The sequence below is a fragment of the Morone saxatilis genome, unplaced genomic scaffold (assembly GCF_004916995.1).
Source record: "Morone saxatilis isolate NCDOM2014 unplaced genomic scaffold, NCSU_SB_2.0 Contig2, whole genome shotgun sequence".
Taxonomy (NCBI): Eukaryota; Metazoa; Chordata; class Actinopteri; family Moronidae; genus Morone; species Morone saxatilis.
The window spans coordinates 10,833,843-10,848,943 of NW_023339762.1; the positions used below are offsets into that span (position 1 = coordinate 10,833,843).

At 39.7% G+C, this 15,101-nt stretch overlaps 2 protein-coding genes across 2 annotated transcripts in view; one reads left to right on the forward strand and one right to left on the reverse strand.

Annotated features, from left to right (window-relative positions):
• The window catches only part of kcnq1.2 (potassium voltage-gated channel, KQT-like subfamily, member 1.2), a gene marked incomplete at its 5' end in the record, with an annotated part of 165,374 nt that extends 159,510 nt beyond the window's left edge, over positions 1-5,864 (reverse strand). Inside the window, 1 exon segment of the mRNA XM_035664282.1 lies at positions 5,202-5,864. Coding sequence (XP_035520175.1) covers positions 5,202-5,698 — 497 coding nt within the window.
• Positions 5,865-9,607: 3,743 nt separating this feature from the next.
• mrps35 (mitochondrial ribosomal protein S35) overlaps positions 9,608-15,101 on the forward strand; it is a 7,783-nt gene continuing 2,289 nt past the window's right edge. Inside the window, exons 1-7 of the mRNA XM_035665029.1 lie at positions 9,608-9,764; positions 10,628-10,680; positions 10,803-10,970; positions 12,068-12,128; positions 12,219-12,358; positions 14,046-14,155; positions 14,658-14,727. Of these exons, the coding sequence (XP_035520922.1) occupies positions 9,632-9,764; positions 10,628-10,680; positions 10,803-10,970; positions 12,068-12,128; positions 12,219-12,358; positions 14,046-14,155; positions 14,658-14,727 (735 nt within the window). The 5' untranslated portion in view covers positions 9,608-9,631. The remainder of the gene's footprint in view (positions 9,765-10,627; positions 10,681-10,802; positions 10,971-12,067; positions 12,129-12,218; positions 12,359-14,045; positions 14,156-14,657; positions 14,728-15,101) is intronic.

Here is a 15,101-nt window from a genome sequence, read left to right on the forward strand (position 1 = left end):
TCCTCATCTCGTAATTACGAGATATGGTGAATGAAATGCGCTTCCGTAGTTTTAATGTCATACTAGGAATCATTTTTTCTTTCAATTGTTAAGCATGCTGGACAAATTTTGGAACCAAAGTCTTCAGTTGAGGAAGGAAATAGCATTAAAAAGTATATTCCAGTGCACGGAACTTGCCACCGAGAAAGCCATACAGTACATATCTTGTAAGCAGATATCCAACAGGAGGTTTCCTTTCTGGCCTTTCCACATAGATGGAGGGGATTCAATATAGCCATTTCAATAATCTGTCCAGATATAAAAACACACGACATAACCAAGGATTCCAGACAACATCTGGCCCCGTGCATTTTCACGAGGATAAACAGGTGCTTCCTCCACTGCAAACTGGTTGCGTTACAGTGATGTTACAGTAAAGATTACCTTTATCAGATAATGACATTTTGATTACAAACACTGTACATGAAAGCATTAAGGACTGTTTTTAATAATCTCTAAAATGTTTTCTTTCTTCTACTGTTGCAGCTCAAACATTTTTGTCTCAAATGAATCTGTGTGTTGACGTCTACAACCCGCTGTAAGAAACTGAACTGATTATGTGGATAAAAGGACCAAGAGGTATGGCTGTAATCTGCTTGCAGTATGAGAAGGGCATTTGGGATTCATGAGGACATACATGTTCATTCCCTTTGGTTATGTAAAAGACTCAGAGGGAGTGGCCCAAACGTGAAGGGGATCATTGCCTCAGGTTTGTCTGTGTGCTGGTGAGTCTGCATGCAATTGCATAAGACTCTTTCTGGACACTCTTTTCGTATGCTGTCCCGAGTCCAAGGGATTTCTACCCATTCTGACTAACTCTGTCGTCACTAGTGTGGCAGGTTTCTGTCTGTCCCCTCCTGGGTTGGATAAATGTGACATCTAATATATTATAAATTTGTTTTGTTTATATTAACAATTCATTGTTTTCCATCATCAGGAGGAGAGAGAATCCTCCCTGACGATAAAGTCTGTAACTGAAACTACTTTTGTTTCATTACATTTCATTAAATTATTTATTTTTTAATTAGTTTTATCCAATGAATTTTTCATTAAATGAGTATGATGATTTTGGTAAGGTGGGGTAACTAGGTTTAAACAGCAAAATAGGAAAAATTAAATAATAGATGCTAAATATTTACCCTATGCCAGACATTTGTTCTCACTGTGCCAAAGTTAATGTAAATCCACATGAAATAATCTGTTTAGGTTTTTCAAATGAGAATGACAAAATGAATAATAGCCTACTTACTACTTCAATTTTTTCCCCATAATTAGTGAATAGTAGTACAACATTTCGGCTGTTAGCAACCTTCATCTAAAATCATCTGGATCTATACCAGCTTTCAGAAAAATATCTGATCCATCAAATCCATCCACTGTTGCAGAAGACTTAGTTAAAGAATGTATGCACATCAAAACACACAAATTCAATGCACATGTATGTTGTACAACCATTAATTTGTGTCAAATTTCCCAGTAATACTCATAAATCTGTGTGTTATCCCACTACACTAACTGTTGATTGGAATGATGTTCTGAAACCAGATGGAGTGTTATCTGACATATAAGCCTGTGTGAGCCAATATGTTTGAGTATTTCCCTTAATTGTATTGTGAAATCCAAACTTATCTGCACATTTGTGTGTTTTGGTAGATGCATGCCTGCATGCAAACATACTGTGTTTGTTTGTGCTGAACCGCTGGCAGTTGTGAAAATGTTGCTGATTGTGGCTTCAGCATGATAAAGGCAGTAATGAATTGAGCAACCACTTCTCTGTGTGTGTGTGTGTGTGTGTGTGTTGTGTGTGTGTGTGTGTGTGTGTGTGTGTGTGTGTGTGTGTGTGTGTGTGTGTGTGTGTGTGTGTTGTATGCGTGTGTGTCATCCTAATGAGCAGGCCTATTAGAGAAGACCTATTAAGGCTGTCATGAGTGCTCCATACAGCCCTTTATGCCTCCCTCCTCTCCTGCCAATCTCTAAAGAGGCCAGGAGAATAGATGGCCACCAGTGACAGCCATCGACAAGTAAGAGTTACTTAAAGGAGTGTCAACAGGGATCAGTCAAAAGGGTTTAATATTAAATGAAGGACAGGCTCGGGTTCTCTCTCCTCTGTTAGAGCCTCAATTACTGCTGGGACTGATTATCAGCAGTGGGAAGCAAAGGACACAGAACAACCATACATACAGTACAACGGAGAACTCAGCATTGTTTCCATTCATCTTTGACTGACAGATAAATTCTGCTTCTCTTCAAGCACAATTTCACACAGACAGAGGTGAAAAGTGGTAGGCATTCATGCTATTTTTAATCACTAAACATTAGGTCTAGACTATGTTTAAATGATTAGGTAATTTGAAGGCAAGTGAGCTACAGCGCTGTAGAGGGGGATAAATGTGTTTGGATAATGGATGATTTGGGAGGAACGTGAACTCTCTTAGAGAAGTCTTAGAGATTGTTGCCATAAGTTTCATAGCAGGCCAAACACTCCTGGTTATTCTAGTCCAGAGCTGCCTAACTTCTGAGTCATGGCCACAAAAGTGTGATTCTGTGTTTGCAGTGGTGGAAATGGGGGATTTTGAAAATCTATTCAATGTTTTTTATAAGGAGGAAATCTGTTTCTAAAGCTTGTTGGTGAAAGGATTTATTGTGCTTGAACGCACCACAAATCACTTTCAGTGTCACGCTCTCATGCTGCCCAATTCCGCAGACAAACACCACTCTAAAACACTGCGACAGCAACAGGCGAACGCATTATGGTAAACGCCTTTCTGGGGTGTACTCCAGAAAGCGGGTTTAGTGAAAACTCTGAGATGAGGGAAACTTGGGACAAAAAAACCATAGTAACTGACTCTGTAAACGTGAGATTCTCTCTGTCTCCATCCTCTGAGAAAGCCAGACGCGCTGTTTTATTTCCTCATTGATTCAGTCCGCATCAAAGAGTATCTCAAAGCTCATTAATTACCGGAGGTTTACTGTCAGAATGGAAGGCGTGGTCGGATATTTGATTGTCACTCAAGAATATCTAAAATGACCGTTTTCTTGAAACAGATATGAAACTAATATATAACTATCATTCATGGTGTGATTGGCAGCACTGATGGAACATGATTCTTACAATTCTGGAGATTATATGTAAATGTTTTTGAGTAAGCAGGATGGTGGTGCAGCTGCAGAGTTTGAAAATGAGTTTTTTTTTTTAAAAGCTGTGTATGGTCTGAATGTGTTTTAACAGCATTTCAGTGACGGTTTAAATGTACTGCATTTGTTGAAGTAGCTGAGTTGTTTTTTTTTACCGCAATGGATGTGTTTCTCTATAAAAAATGCAAACATGGTGTAAAAGGATCTCACAGTCAAAGTTGTGCTCTTGCAAAAAGTTGCAAATTTAAAGCTTACTGGCAAACATTACTATATAGAACACATCTTTAAAATTAAGTTTTAAGTTTTTGTTTCTTTTATGCACTGTGTTCTGGTTTACCTGACCTGGGCCCAGGTCTACTTAGACACAACATGGTATATGTAAGGTACAGGGGTGCTTTTCAGCCAATAAATGATCCAGTTCAAGATGCATGTGTAACTATGGCAGCAGCAGCAGCAACTAATCCTCCTAACACTCTTTCAAAGTGAGTTAGTAACAGACAGATCAGGATGCTGTATTAGTGTGCTTTTACTGTATCCAAACTACACAAAACCATAAGGAAATGGAACAGTAAAATATAGTGCACTGTGGAACAGGGGTGCAGTACAGCAAAGTAATGCGATAATACACAGAACTTTGTGTTTTCAAAGACTTCAGTAGAGGCATTTCAATTGAACTTCTATTATTATCATTCATATTTTCATCTAATCTGGTCTAAATCCATGGGCTCAGAGCTTACTATGACGTCTGGAACTAAACTGCAGGATACTTCAGAGATCATAGAAGATCATTTAATCACATGTCATGGGGGTATTCTTGGCCATGATATTGATTTCTAAGAGTTTTATTTTCATTTGTTATTGTTTCTTTATTGTGACATCAAACAGAAGAGATTTGAGAGCAAACCTTTGGACACTGCAATCAGAAATTAATGTTATTGTAAGTACAAGAAATTTGTGATTAAAAATGCATTACTTCATATTGTGCTGCACCATCTAACTAGCCTTAGCCTTGAACACACATAGTTAACACATTAGGTTATGTTATATATGTGATGTTCTGTGTTCTTTTATCAGGCAGACAAAATAATATGTATCCTACAAAAGCAATCTACACGCACCATAAAGCTGTTGCTATCACTAATACAGACGTTTTGTGTGTGGGTCTTCTCTGTGGACTATATTCATCACTTCAAAACTCCCTCTCGTGTTTACTAACAGTGGATGTTTCTGACTTTCCACTCCAATCGAGTCAACTGTTTGATTGGCATTAATACATTTTTAATCACAAATCTATTTTACTTTAAAAAGTAAGTTTTAAGTCTACAACGTTTTCTGTTTAATTGCATAATAAAGACACAACATTAACTACATAATCTAACTGCTACAGTGCACTGAGAATTGTTTTCCCCCGTTAATTAAAATGTATCTTTTCGTCATCATTTTATTCATTGCATACATACTCTGGAATTAGTAAACTTATCGTGATAAAAAACACTCCAATCACAGTCCAAGCATAATAACACCAACAAAGGAGAGACAGCGTTCCTAAGGGGCAGTTAATAAAATGATTCATGTAAGCTATGTTTAACTGTAGGTCAGTGTGCTCCTTGGTTAGCAGGATCAAGAAGGAAGCTCCATGTTTCATGCATGAGGTTGCTGATTTGTTTACTGTAAGGAAAAGCTGAATAGATCAAGCTCAACAGTGCCAGTGGTGTGGTTCACCAGATCACACTGACCTGCTTCTGTTGGGTTAACAACCGCAGACAGCCAGCAGGCCACAGACACCTCTCCTTTTGTTACTGGGAACCAGAGCCTAATACTGGAAGGAGCAGCACTAGATGTAATTAACGGGAGAGGGACTGGAGCTAACAAAGGGACATCGCCCAGACTTGTGTGGCCAAAGTCAGACTCTCAGCTACACTGTTTACTGAATTTTAAACAGCTTTTAGCGCTGACATCAAAGTTTTTGTACAACCTTACCATGGTTGTATTAAAATCAGTATACACAGAACCAAACAGGTACTCACACAAGGAAATGGTAGAGGAAGCATTTTAGTCCAGCAGGTCTCTCTAGGAAGTTGTAAACATCCCCTTGCATGCTAGTCTTGATGTAAGGGCTGTGGAAATCCTTTTGATGATGCAGCCAGCTCGAACGAGGGAGAGGTGGAGGGACAGGTGGTGGGACAGAGGTAATAGACGGCTGACTGTGTATGGTCTGCAGAGCTCGGTCCTTTGTGTCTGCTGGCGGACAGCAGGGAATGCCTGATCCATTATTCACCGCTGTGGGGTCCTGTTCCAGTGAAACAGGAGAGTAGTGGCTTCTGTCAGGTTCAGGAGCAAGGGCAGAGCTAGAAGTTGTAGTTCCGGAGGCTTCAGGGTCAGCAACCATCTCCTGGGCCAGGCTGAGGCTTGTGCTGGCATAGCCGTTGGGCCTGTAACTTATGAAACAGCTCCTCATCCTGCTGCCATATTCACGTTGCACGTGGCACGTCGTGTTGAAGGACTGTGTCCGTCTTTCCCCCATGTCGCCCTGCAGGATGGTCCAGTTCAGAGAGGGCCAAGGGGGAATTAAGAGTCCTGTAATGTCCTGTAGGTTATGACCAAGGTTCAGGTGGAAGCGCTAGCTAGAGCTGGCTAGCTACCCGCTGCAGACAGGAGCTCTCGCTGCTGTATCGCATGTGTGTCCATACCTGCAGTGGAAGAAGTGACATGAGTCATGGAGATAATATGACTGAAAGTAACCCTTGCCCTATACTAGGACTTTGTTATTTTAGCATCTGTCATGAAAAATACAAGACATGGACACTGCAAAGCTTAGTCTGATGATGATGTTTAAAAAAATTGTTAAAGATGTGTGGCAACTATATAATCTGCTACAGTGGCTGCTACACATGGCATTCAAGCACAGCAGGAAAATATTTCTACTCGAAAAACATTTGGCAAATACTAAAGGTCTTTCCCTTCAGCATGTTACTTTTGAACAGGAGCCATACGTAGATCAGAGACCTACTGTGCTTAGGGCCACTGCCACTGATGATGCAGATCAGCTTCTCAACAGTTCTTGCATATAGCGCCATGTTTATGAAGTTAAAAAGAGAAGGAAAAGAGAGGGGATTGTGAGTAAGAAATCATAGTGACATTTCTATGATTTTTTTGCAAATGGTTAAAAATATATATAATCCAGTGTGTTTACCAGCCTACAACACTTTTAAGACACTATAGCTAAAATGTGACCTCCTCTAACACAAATGTCACATCACTAGAAGCTTAGTCAATGTGCAAGCTGATGAAAATTAGACTGATTAAAGCCGTGGATGGTTGCAGCCATGTGATTTTTTTTCCCCCTTACAGTCACAGTCAGATCAAACTAAAACATTATTTAAGAATACACATTAATTCAAGTGAGCACAAACTATCAAAACATCAACTACTTGCCTTTCAAAATAGGTATAATGAAGTGAACTAAATAGTGCGAGCCCAGGTAAGTAGTTTGCTGTGTGAAATGTGCAAAGAGAGCTGCACACCAGGAACACATCCTCCATACTGTGTCTATTACAGGTCTTTATGCAAATGGATATGAACCTGTAACTAAGTCTGGACAGCATGACAACTTGACAAAAACACTTTCCATCTCCCAAGTCAAGTCTGCTCCTGGCTGACTTATGTACAATTCATTAGTGGATCAACGTAGGTGGTTCGGTATCTTCTCTTGGAAAGACACTGAACCAGGTAGTGTGATAGATGGACGGATGTTGACTAAAAGGATCGGAAAAAGTCTCATGGGACAAGAGAGGTAGGCTAATTGGAGGCAGCCACCCCCGTCCATATCTGTCCTCAACTATAGTTGAAGTGATGACAAGAGCCACATGTGCTGCTTTCTCCCTGTAGATAGAGTTTCTACCTTTAAAACTACATAGTCATGAGATAGACAATGAACTGTCAAGACATGCAAAGGCTGCTGTGGGACTCAGTTACAGAGCATTGTGTGTGTGTGACTTTCCGCCACAAATTAAATGACAGCTGATGTTGATGTTACTTTTTTTTTCTTTCTTTTTTTTGCTAATGTCATCTGCTTAACTAACCTCGTGAGAGCGGTCAGAAAACAGCGCAGGTCTGGTGGTTTGTCTAATGAAGCTGCATAATCAAGCAAATGTTAAGTCAATATTTACATCAATGAATGCTACAAGCTACTGGTCGTAGCTGAGCCCTTCAAGAATTAAACAGCAAAACGACATGTCAAACCAGTGTGTCAGTTCTTACCTTTTACTCCAGAAACATACCTCAAGTTGCAATCGGTGGTAAATGATGTGTTATTATCCCAGAAGCCAGGCAACAAGTTTTATTTTATTTTATTTATTTTTTGCTTTTGTTTAGCGTTTTTTTGTTTTTGTTTTTTTCAATGAAAACTAGAACCGGTCGTAAAATAACTAAATGAAGTAAGTTAAAACGTATCTTCCATCGCTATAAAACAAACCCTGACATCGTAAATACAGTGAGGGCACAAGCCTTGAATCGGCTGCTGCCTGCAGGACTTGTCCCTTTGAAGTGCATCGCAGTTTGTGCCTGGGCAAGTGCTGCGTTCACGGGTTACGGGATATTAGCGAACAACAAAGTGGTACCCTCCATGGCAACCCTCTATTTGCTACCAAGTAGCCAAGATGCGAAATGACGTATGTACGTAAATGAATACCAATTCATCTCCGTTTTTTTAAATATTAAAAACTATTACTATTACTAAATTATTACTATCTGACTAATACTATTTAGTCAAATAGTCTCTAAAATTTCAGAATTTAAGGATGCTTTCTAATTACTTTTCTGTCAATCAAACAGTCCACAAACCAAACAAAAACAAGCTCCAAAAAAAGCATGTATGACTTCAAGATACCCTATGGAGTTTTCTTCTAAACAAACAACTTCTGTCTATGTTTATTGTTACTTACCTGAAAACCTGGGTGTTCATTTGGCAAATTGATTACCATGTTGTTCATTATTGTCATTTATAGTGAAATCATTTCCAACATTTGGTGATGATAATGGTAAAATTGTGGTAAAATAAAAATAAACATTAATTACACTTCATTATCACTGTTAATACACATTAGCTTGATGTCACTTGATTTCCAAAATAAAATATCAGGCCATTCTGTTATTATTATTTTCATACATTTAGGCCCAGTCATGCATCACTGGCCAGGCTGGATGACCAACCATGCAACACGAGCAATTGCACTGGGAACCTAGACTTCCAGGGGCCCCAAAAGCCCCAGATTTCCTTGTGTGTTAGCTGCACACAGTAAAGCATAATTAGCATAATTTAAATAACTGCAACCTTTTATAGGAACTCGCAATACTGATGTTACAATACCTTGTTAGATACTACACTATCAAACAAAGTGGGTCCTGCATTATTGAATGATATTGTGGCCTTGCTGTCAAAATTATGACCACCTTCACTTTACTTTATATTGAGCCCTCAGGGTCTATAATCCTAAATAAAGTTGAGGTTTAATCAAATTACCTCCCAGTCATTGATACACAGAACTCCTGGGGCTTTTTTTTGCCCCTGGCCCCCTAACAAGATAATCCGGGCGTGCACAGTAGGATTGTTTTTTTTCAGTTAAGATTAAACTGGGAAATACAGTTCCTGTGTAATGAAACAGCATAAACCCTGTGAAATAAACATGTAGCTTTCCACTAAAAGAGCAAAAAACTTACTATTGTCTAAAGAGTGTGCACAAAATCATAAAGTTCTAACCCCATCTGAATCTACAACTGACCTGCTTGAGCTGACTACGGTACAAAATATAAGACAAACTTGTTTGCACTTCTACACCCACATGCAGGCTCTTCTCCTTTTACACCAGGTCCAGTTAATCCCATTTTATCCCTCTGTATATTTACATATACTAATACTCCCTCCACTTGAGCGAAAGTGAACGCTTCATGCTGCTGAACACACTGTCTGTATAAAAACAGCACACACTTACACATTTTAAGTGTGTTCAAACTGGTTCCCACCGAAACCACGACCATGCTCATGTCCCACTCTCTCTTAAATTAGTGTGGTTGTGTTTTCATACAGTGTAGCATCTTTACTGGTCGCCATCACGGAAGCATGAGTTTACGGAGGCACGTAAACACAGCACGTTTGAAAAAGCAGCAGCTGGTGAAGGGCAACCGCTGGACGCACGTGGACGGGTCGGGCGCTTACAGATAATGCACTAGTGTAAAATACATACACAGGGAGACGGGTTGTTGTCGTATTTTTAACCGAAATATATTTGAAAGCTTGTTTGTAAAAGTTTAACACCTCCAAAGTTCATGTTGAGCTGTGGTGCCACACCTGTGTTCACCTGCAGGAGGCGCTAAAACACTGACAGCGGGCTCATTTAAACGCTTCGCAGTTTTCATGGTTTGTCCCTCGCTGGTTTCCATAGTCACTGTGGGTGAAAACATGGCTGCACACACAAGCAGAGCATTCCTGTCTCTAGGTCGAATAAATGTTCCTGGTCTCGGACTTCATAAACCCGTGAGCAGGGTCACATACGCGACCGGGTTGTCTATAGATTCTTCTAATGCGACTACAGGTGAGTTTCACTGTCGCTGACTCGGAACCAGCGCTGCACGCTGAGCTAACCCAAGGCCAGTGAGGGAACCTCCTGTCCTCTGACAGCAATATACAGAGAGAGATAGAGCAGCTAGAGCGTCTGAAGTTGACGGATGAGTCACTGTTTTAATGCAGGAACAAGGTTGTAACTGTAGCTCCCACCATAAGCACCCACTGGGAACTTAAATGAGGTAATAGAAGATGAGATGGTGCGTGAATCTGCATGTAGAAAAATGTTAAATGTCAATAGTAAAAAGTGTTTTTTCTAAAGCCCAAGTTGATGCCATCAAATTGCTTGTTTTGTCTGACTCCTCAAACCCCAAATATATTCAATTTACTACCATATCAGGCAAAAAGAGGTCTGAATAATACATATCTGGGCTTAGCGAGTGTTTGACGTGTACCTGAAAAATGAAGGAACAAAAAATTGCCTATTATTTTTCTGTACAACAACAACATAAATGTTTTTCATCTAATTAACTATACAGAATAGCAAGAAGTATGAAAAATAAAACAGGTACAATATATATTATACAGTATATATATATATATATATATATACATACACCTGTTATTTACAGCATATATACATGGTATCTATGTGTCTATTGTATTTAGTATTGTATTGTAGTATTATGTATCTAGTGTATTTAATTGAAAATAGTAAGTAAGTAAAAACAGAAATTGCACTTGAGAAATGGGATTTGTGTAGTAGTTAAAGTGTCTTGTGCAGATAACAGTGTTAGCAGTATGTAAAGAAATGCTACCGTATTTATATTAGACATTTTCACATTAACAAAGTTGATGCTTGTGTGGCTGAACTTGAAATATGATCAATTTTAGGTTCCCCTCAGAGAGGCGGTAAAAAAGCCTTTTCCAAAAAATTCAAGAGAGAGGTAAGTGTGCAGCTTGTCTGTTCTCCAAGGCTGAATTTAACAAGATGCAAATATTTCAGTAATGATGAGAGTCGTCATGGATTTTCTCCCTCGTTTCTTTTGTCTTCTGTGTTTTGCATCAGATAGGGGATCCCAGGACAGAGCGGATGCCACTGGATCAGGATTGGACTGCAGTTTATCCAGTAGCAACCCCCTTCATACCAGACGCCATCCCCCTACCTGTGAGGATGGGCTGCCCTGTGAAGGGAGGCGTTCCTCCAGAGAAGAAGGGCAACTTGGAGCTGATCAAGGTCAGACCTCATGACTTACACACAGCATGAGTATAAAGTCTTAACACGCGAGGGTGCTGGCAGAAATGAAGGAAGAAAAGCCACACACAGTTGAATATGTGTTATATCTTTGTGCATCTTCTCTGTATATCTGAACATTTACCTCCCAGTATTGATTACGACCAGTTGTTGTGCAGTTAATTGTAGCCGGCCAGTGCTCTTGCAGTGGCGATGGAGCTCTTATTGCTCTGCTGCGTGGCTTTGATGGCTCTGTGTCTGTTCCCGGATTACTGTGCTGCTGTGTCCAGACACCAGCTGCTCCATCTGGACTGGAGCCACTTGCAGATCCACTACTTTCACCCATCACAGCTGGAGCTCTGCCGTGCAACCGAATGATTCTGATTTCATTCTGTCCGTCTCAGCCATGAGGGGCTAAACGGCTATGCATCCCTTACTTATGTTTGATGCTTGAATGTTTTGCTTTTTTAATCAATAGTCATAGATTCTGTGCTTTTGTACAAGCCCAAGCCAATAATGTGACCAATGAGAATTTTATTTTGAGGTATTATATGTATTATATAATATAATTTACTTGAAGGAGGAAGAGGATAGATTTGTTTTCCACTTGTTTACCATTCCCTGTAAAGGTCCAGTGTGTAAAATTTTGGAAGATTATTATATTAGCAGAACGGAATATAATATCGAGAGGTATGTTTTCATTAGTGTATAATCAGCTGAAAATAAGAATCGATGTGTTTTCGTTACCTTAGAATGAGCTGTTCTTATCTACAGAGGGAGCAGGTCTACCGTGTTTCTACAGTAGCCCAGAACAAACAAACCAAACACTGGCTCTAGATATGGCCTTTTGCAAGTTTTGGCCACCGTAGTTTCTCCTACACGCTTGGAAGACGAGCGGGATACAGTTGTTGAACTTCACTGCTAGATGCCTCAAAATTGTACACCCTGCTAGAATTACAGCGTTTTTGTCTGTGATTGTGTGAGTTTTTCTTTACACTTTCTGGGATGTAGGCTTTAAGACTGCTGGACACGTGTTTGTTACGAGAACAGTTGTGCATTTGAACATTCACACAATCTCTCGCTCATATTCTTTTTTCCAGATACCAAATTTTCTGCATTTGACACCGGCAGCCATCAGGAAACACTGTGAAGCTCTGAAACGTAATCATTTCTTTGTGTACTTGTGGCATTGTTCAGCAGAAATATGTAGGCTTATTTAGCGTATGTAAAACTGTCTTTATCTGCTGTCAGCATTCTGTACAGAGTGGCCCTCTGCCTTGGACACTGATGCCAAATGTGACGAGCACTTCCCCATCAAAGTAGAAACCAAAAGCTACGTGTCTGCCGGCCCATCGATCAGAAACCCTGCAGCTCGCATTGTTCATCTCAGCGTGAGTTTCCCTGCTCTTTAATGTTTCTATAAAAAGGTTTTGACCTGTTCTACCTGATGATCTTTGCTTAAACTAGGTATAGAAAGTGAAGTGTGGAGAAACCCGACATGTAAAATGAGATTAGAGATTTACAGGGATGCGTAAATCACCAGCTGACATCCCTGTGACTTCTGAAGAGGGACGTTCATTGTCCAGTGACCTCAAACCCAAGGAATGATCCCCTCACAGCTACAGGGAGATTACAGTCTCGGGAATTAGTTTACATTTAAGCATGTGCTCAAGCTGTTATAGTTCTTGTGTTAGTTTAAGTTCTCAGTTTTTTTTTTTTTGGAAATGTGTTTTTTATTTTGTATCTTCTTTACTTTTCATCAGTAGATTTTTTTGGGGGGTGTTTTGATATTCCTCTTAATCCCCTTTAACACTAATCCATTAATATGCAATCCTCTTCACAGACCACAACAATACATGTAAACAAGTAATGACCACAATCTGTGAAAAAGAAGATTCACATTAAGGTTCTGTTTAAGAAATTAGAAAAAGTTATAAAATACAAGATAAAATTGGTCTATTAAATACAACAGATTTGCCACATGGGCCTTAAACAACAAACAGCTGCTTTGCTTTAATCTGCCTAATATTTTGTAGTTTTTACAATCCCATAACTTCCGTGTGAAGGTGTGTTTATTTTGTTTCTTGGATGAGGCTTTGTGTTTACACAAACATTTAAAAATAAATCTTGCCTTATTACACTGCCTTTGACAAAAATTGTCAGATTTTCCAAGATGGAAATGTGTCATCTTTACCATTAATCGCCAGCCATCTGCTCCACTAACACTTTGCCTTAGATTATATCATGGAATGAATGAATTATTCAGACATTAATCCAGGTGGATTAGGCAGAGAGATAGATTGGAGAGCAAATCTCATACAGTTAGTTTCCGAGTCCAGAGCCAGTGCACCCCATTTTCAGTTTTTTTTTAAAATGAATCCAATCTGTGACTGATGAACGTATGGCGTAGGGTGGCCTTTTAGTTATTTTGTTGTTTATTTAGACAGGGTCAAAGTAGTGAGAGAGACTGACGGAGACTGAGAAAAATCTTGTAAACAAAATCTGCGACAGGGTTAGGCTTGATCCAGTCCAGACATTATCTTAACCACTTCACTGTCTCTGGACACATCTGTCTAGCCCCAAAGTGACCTTTGTGTTGTCAGTGCATTAGGTTTAGTACACAGAAAGCATGTTTACATGTACCTCGTGTTACTTGTGAATGCATTTTTGTTGCACTGTACAAATGATATAAATCAGAGACATGAAAAACAATGTAATCAAGGAATAATCTCTGTTTTCCATCTATCCATTGTGCAGGGGCTTAGAGGTTATTCTGGGGCACAGCATGAAGGCCATGATTTCATCTGTAAAAAGTATAGTATTTTAATCAACACAGTCAAAGCTCTGTATAGGTTTAAAAAAAAAAAAAACATTGTCGTTAGTTTGGGTTGTGGTTTTATTTTATCTCAAGCGATAAGTCATTCAGACAGGAGTTATAGTACATAATGAAAACACATCTGCCCTAATCTTCTTGTCTTTGTGTATTTCTCTTTGCATCACAATGCTGGGTGTAAAAAACTAGTACCTAAATTATTATGTTTCTCTTGTTTTAATCTAATTGTGTCTCTGCCATTGCAGGTAAAGCTGTCCAGTTTGAATCTAAATGATCAAGCACGCAAGAAAATGCTCAAACTTGTTGGGGACAGATACTGCAAAGATACTGATATCCTCACCATCACAGCTGACCGGTAAACACTCCTTCCTTAAGCCGCATTTCCTCCAGCTCGACTCAACTCTTTTTTTGGTACCACCTCGGTCAAGGTCTCAAGCGAGCTGATAATAAAAGGTGACATGAAAACACTGCATAGCACTAATAGCCAGGCTACAGTCCCTGTTCTAGGAGTAGCAGCGTCTTTTGTGTATGCGTAGTTAGAGCGACGCGAGCGGTGAAGAGGAGAAGGGGAGTAGTGTAGATAATCTGGCGGTAAATGTACAGTGTAGGTTACAATTTGAATAAAGGTGGAAGGTTGTCAACACTAAAGTAAAGGTCCCGTGTGTTGTTTCCCAACTGCGATCAGCTTCGCCTATGTGAGGAAGTACTGTCTACAGTGGCAAACAAAGAAGAGGTACCAAAAGCGAGTGGAGCCGAGCCAAACCATGGAGTGGAAATGTGGCTTTAGGAATCAAAATATCTAATAATAAAGTGAGGAAATGAAACAAATGAACTTTTGTCCTTCCTTCTTCTACCAGCTGCCCTTTGAGACAGCAGAATTATGACTATGCCATGTACCTGCTAACTGTCCTTTACCACGAGTCCTGGGTGAGTTGACTTTTTTTTTTTCCTAAACTCTGCTGTGTCCACTAAACCAATTTCTGTCTTGACTGAAGATGACATCAAGCAGGCAGATACATCAGTCACAGTGACTGGGTAGGGAGGAATACACCTCTGCCTTTTCTCTGCCATAGGTCTCCTGTGACTTTGGTCTTTCTTTCATCAAGTATCCATTTATTTAAAGGCTGGTTGCTCTTTAGCATTAGTTGTACAGTTGTGATTCAAGCCTGTAACATTCACTTGTACCAGTGTAAAGAGGCTATTATCAAAGTTATTTCCTAAACTGTTCTATGCAATAGACAAGTCAAAATATTGCATCTGGTTAACAGTGGTATAGTGAGCAGGGAGACCACAGTTTTTTT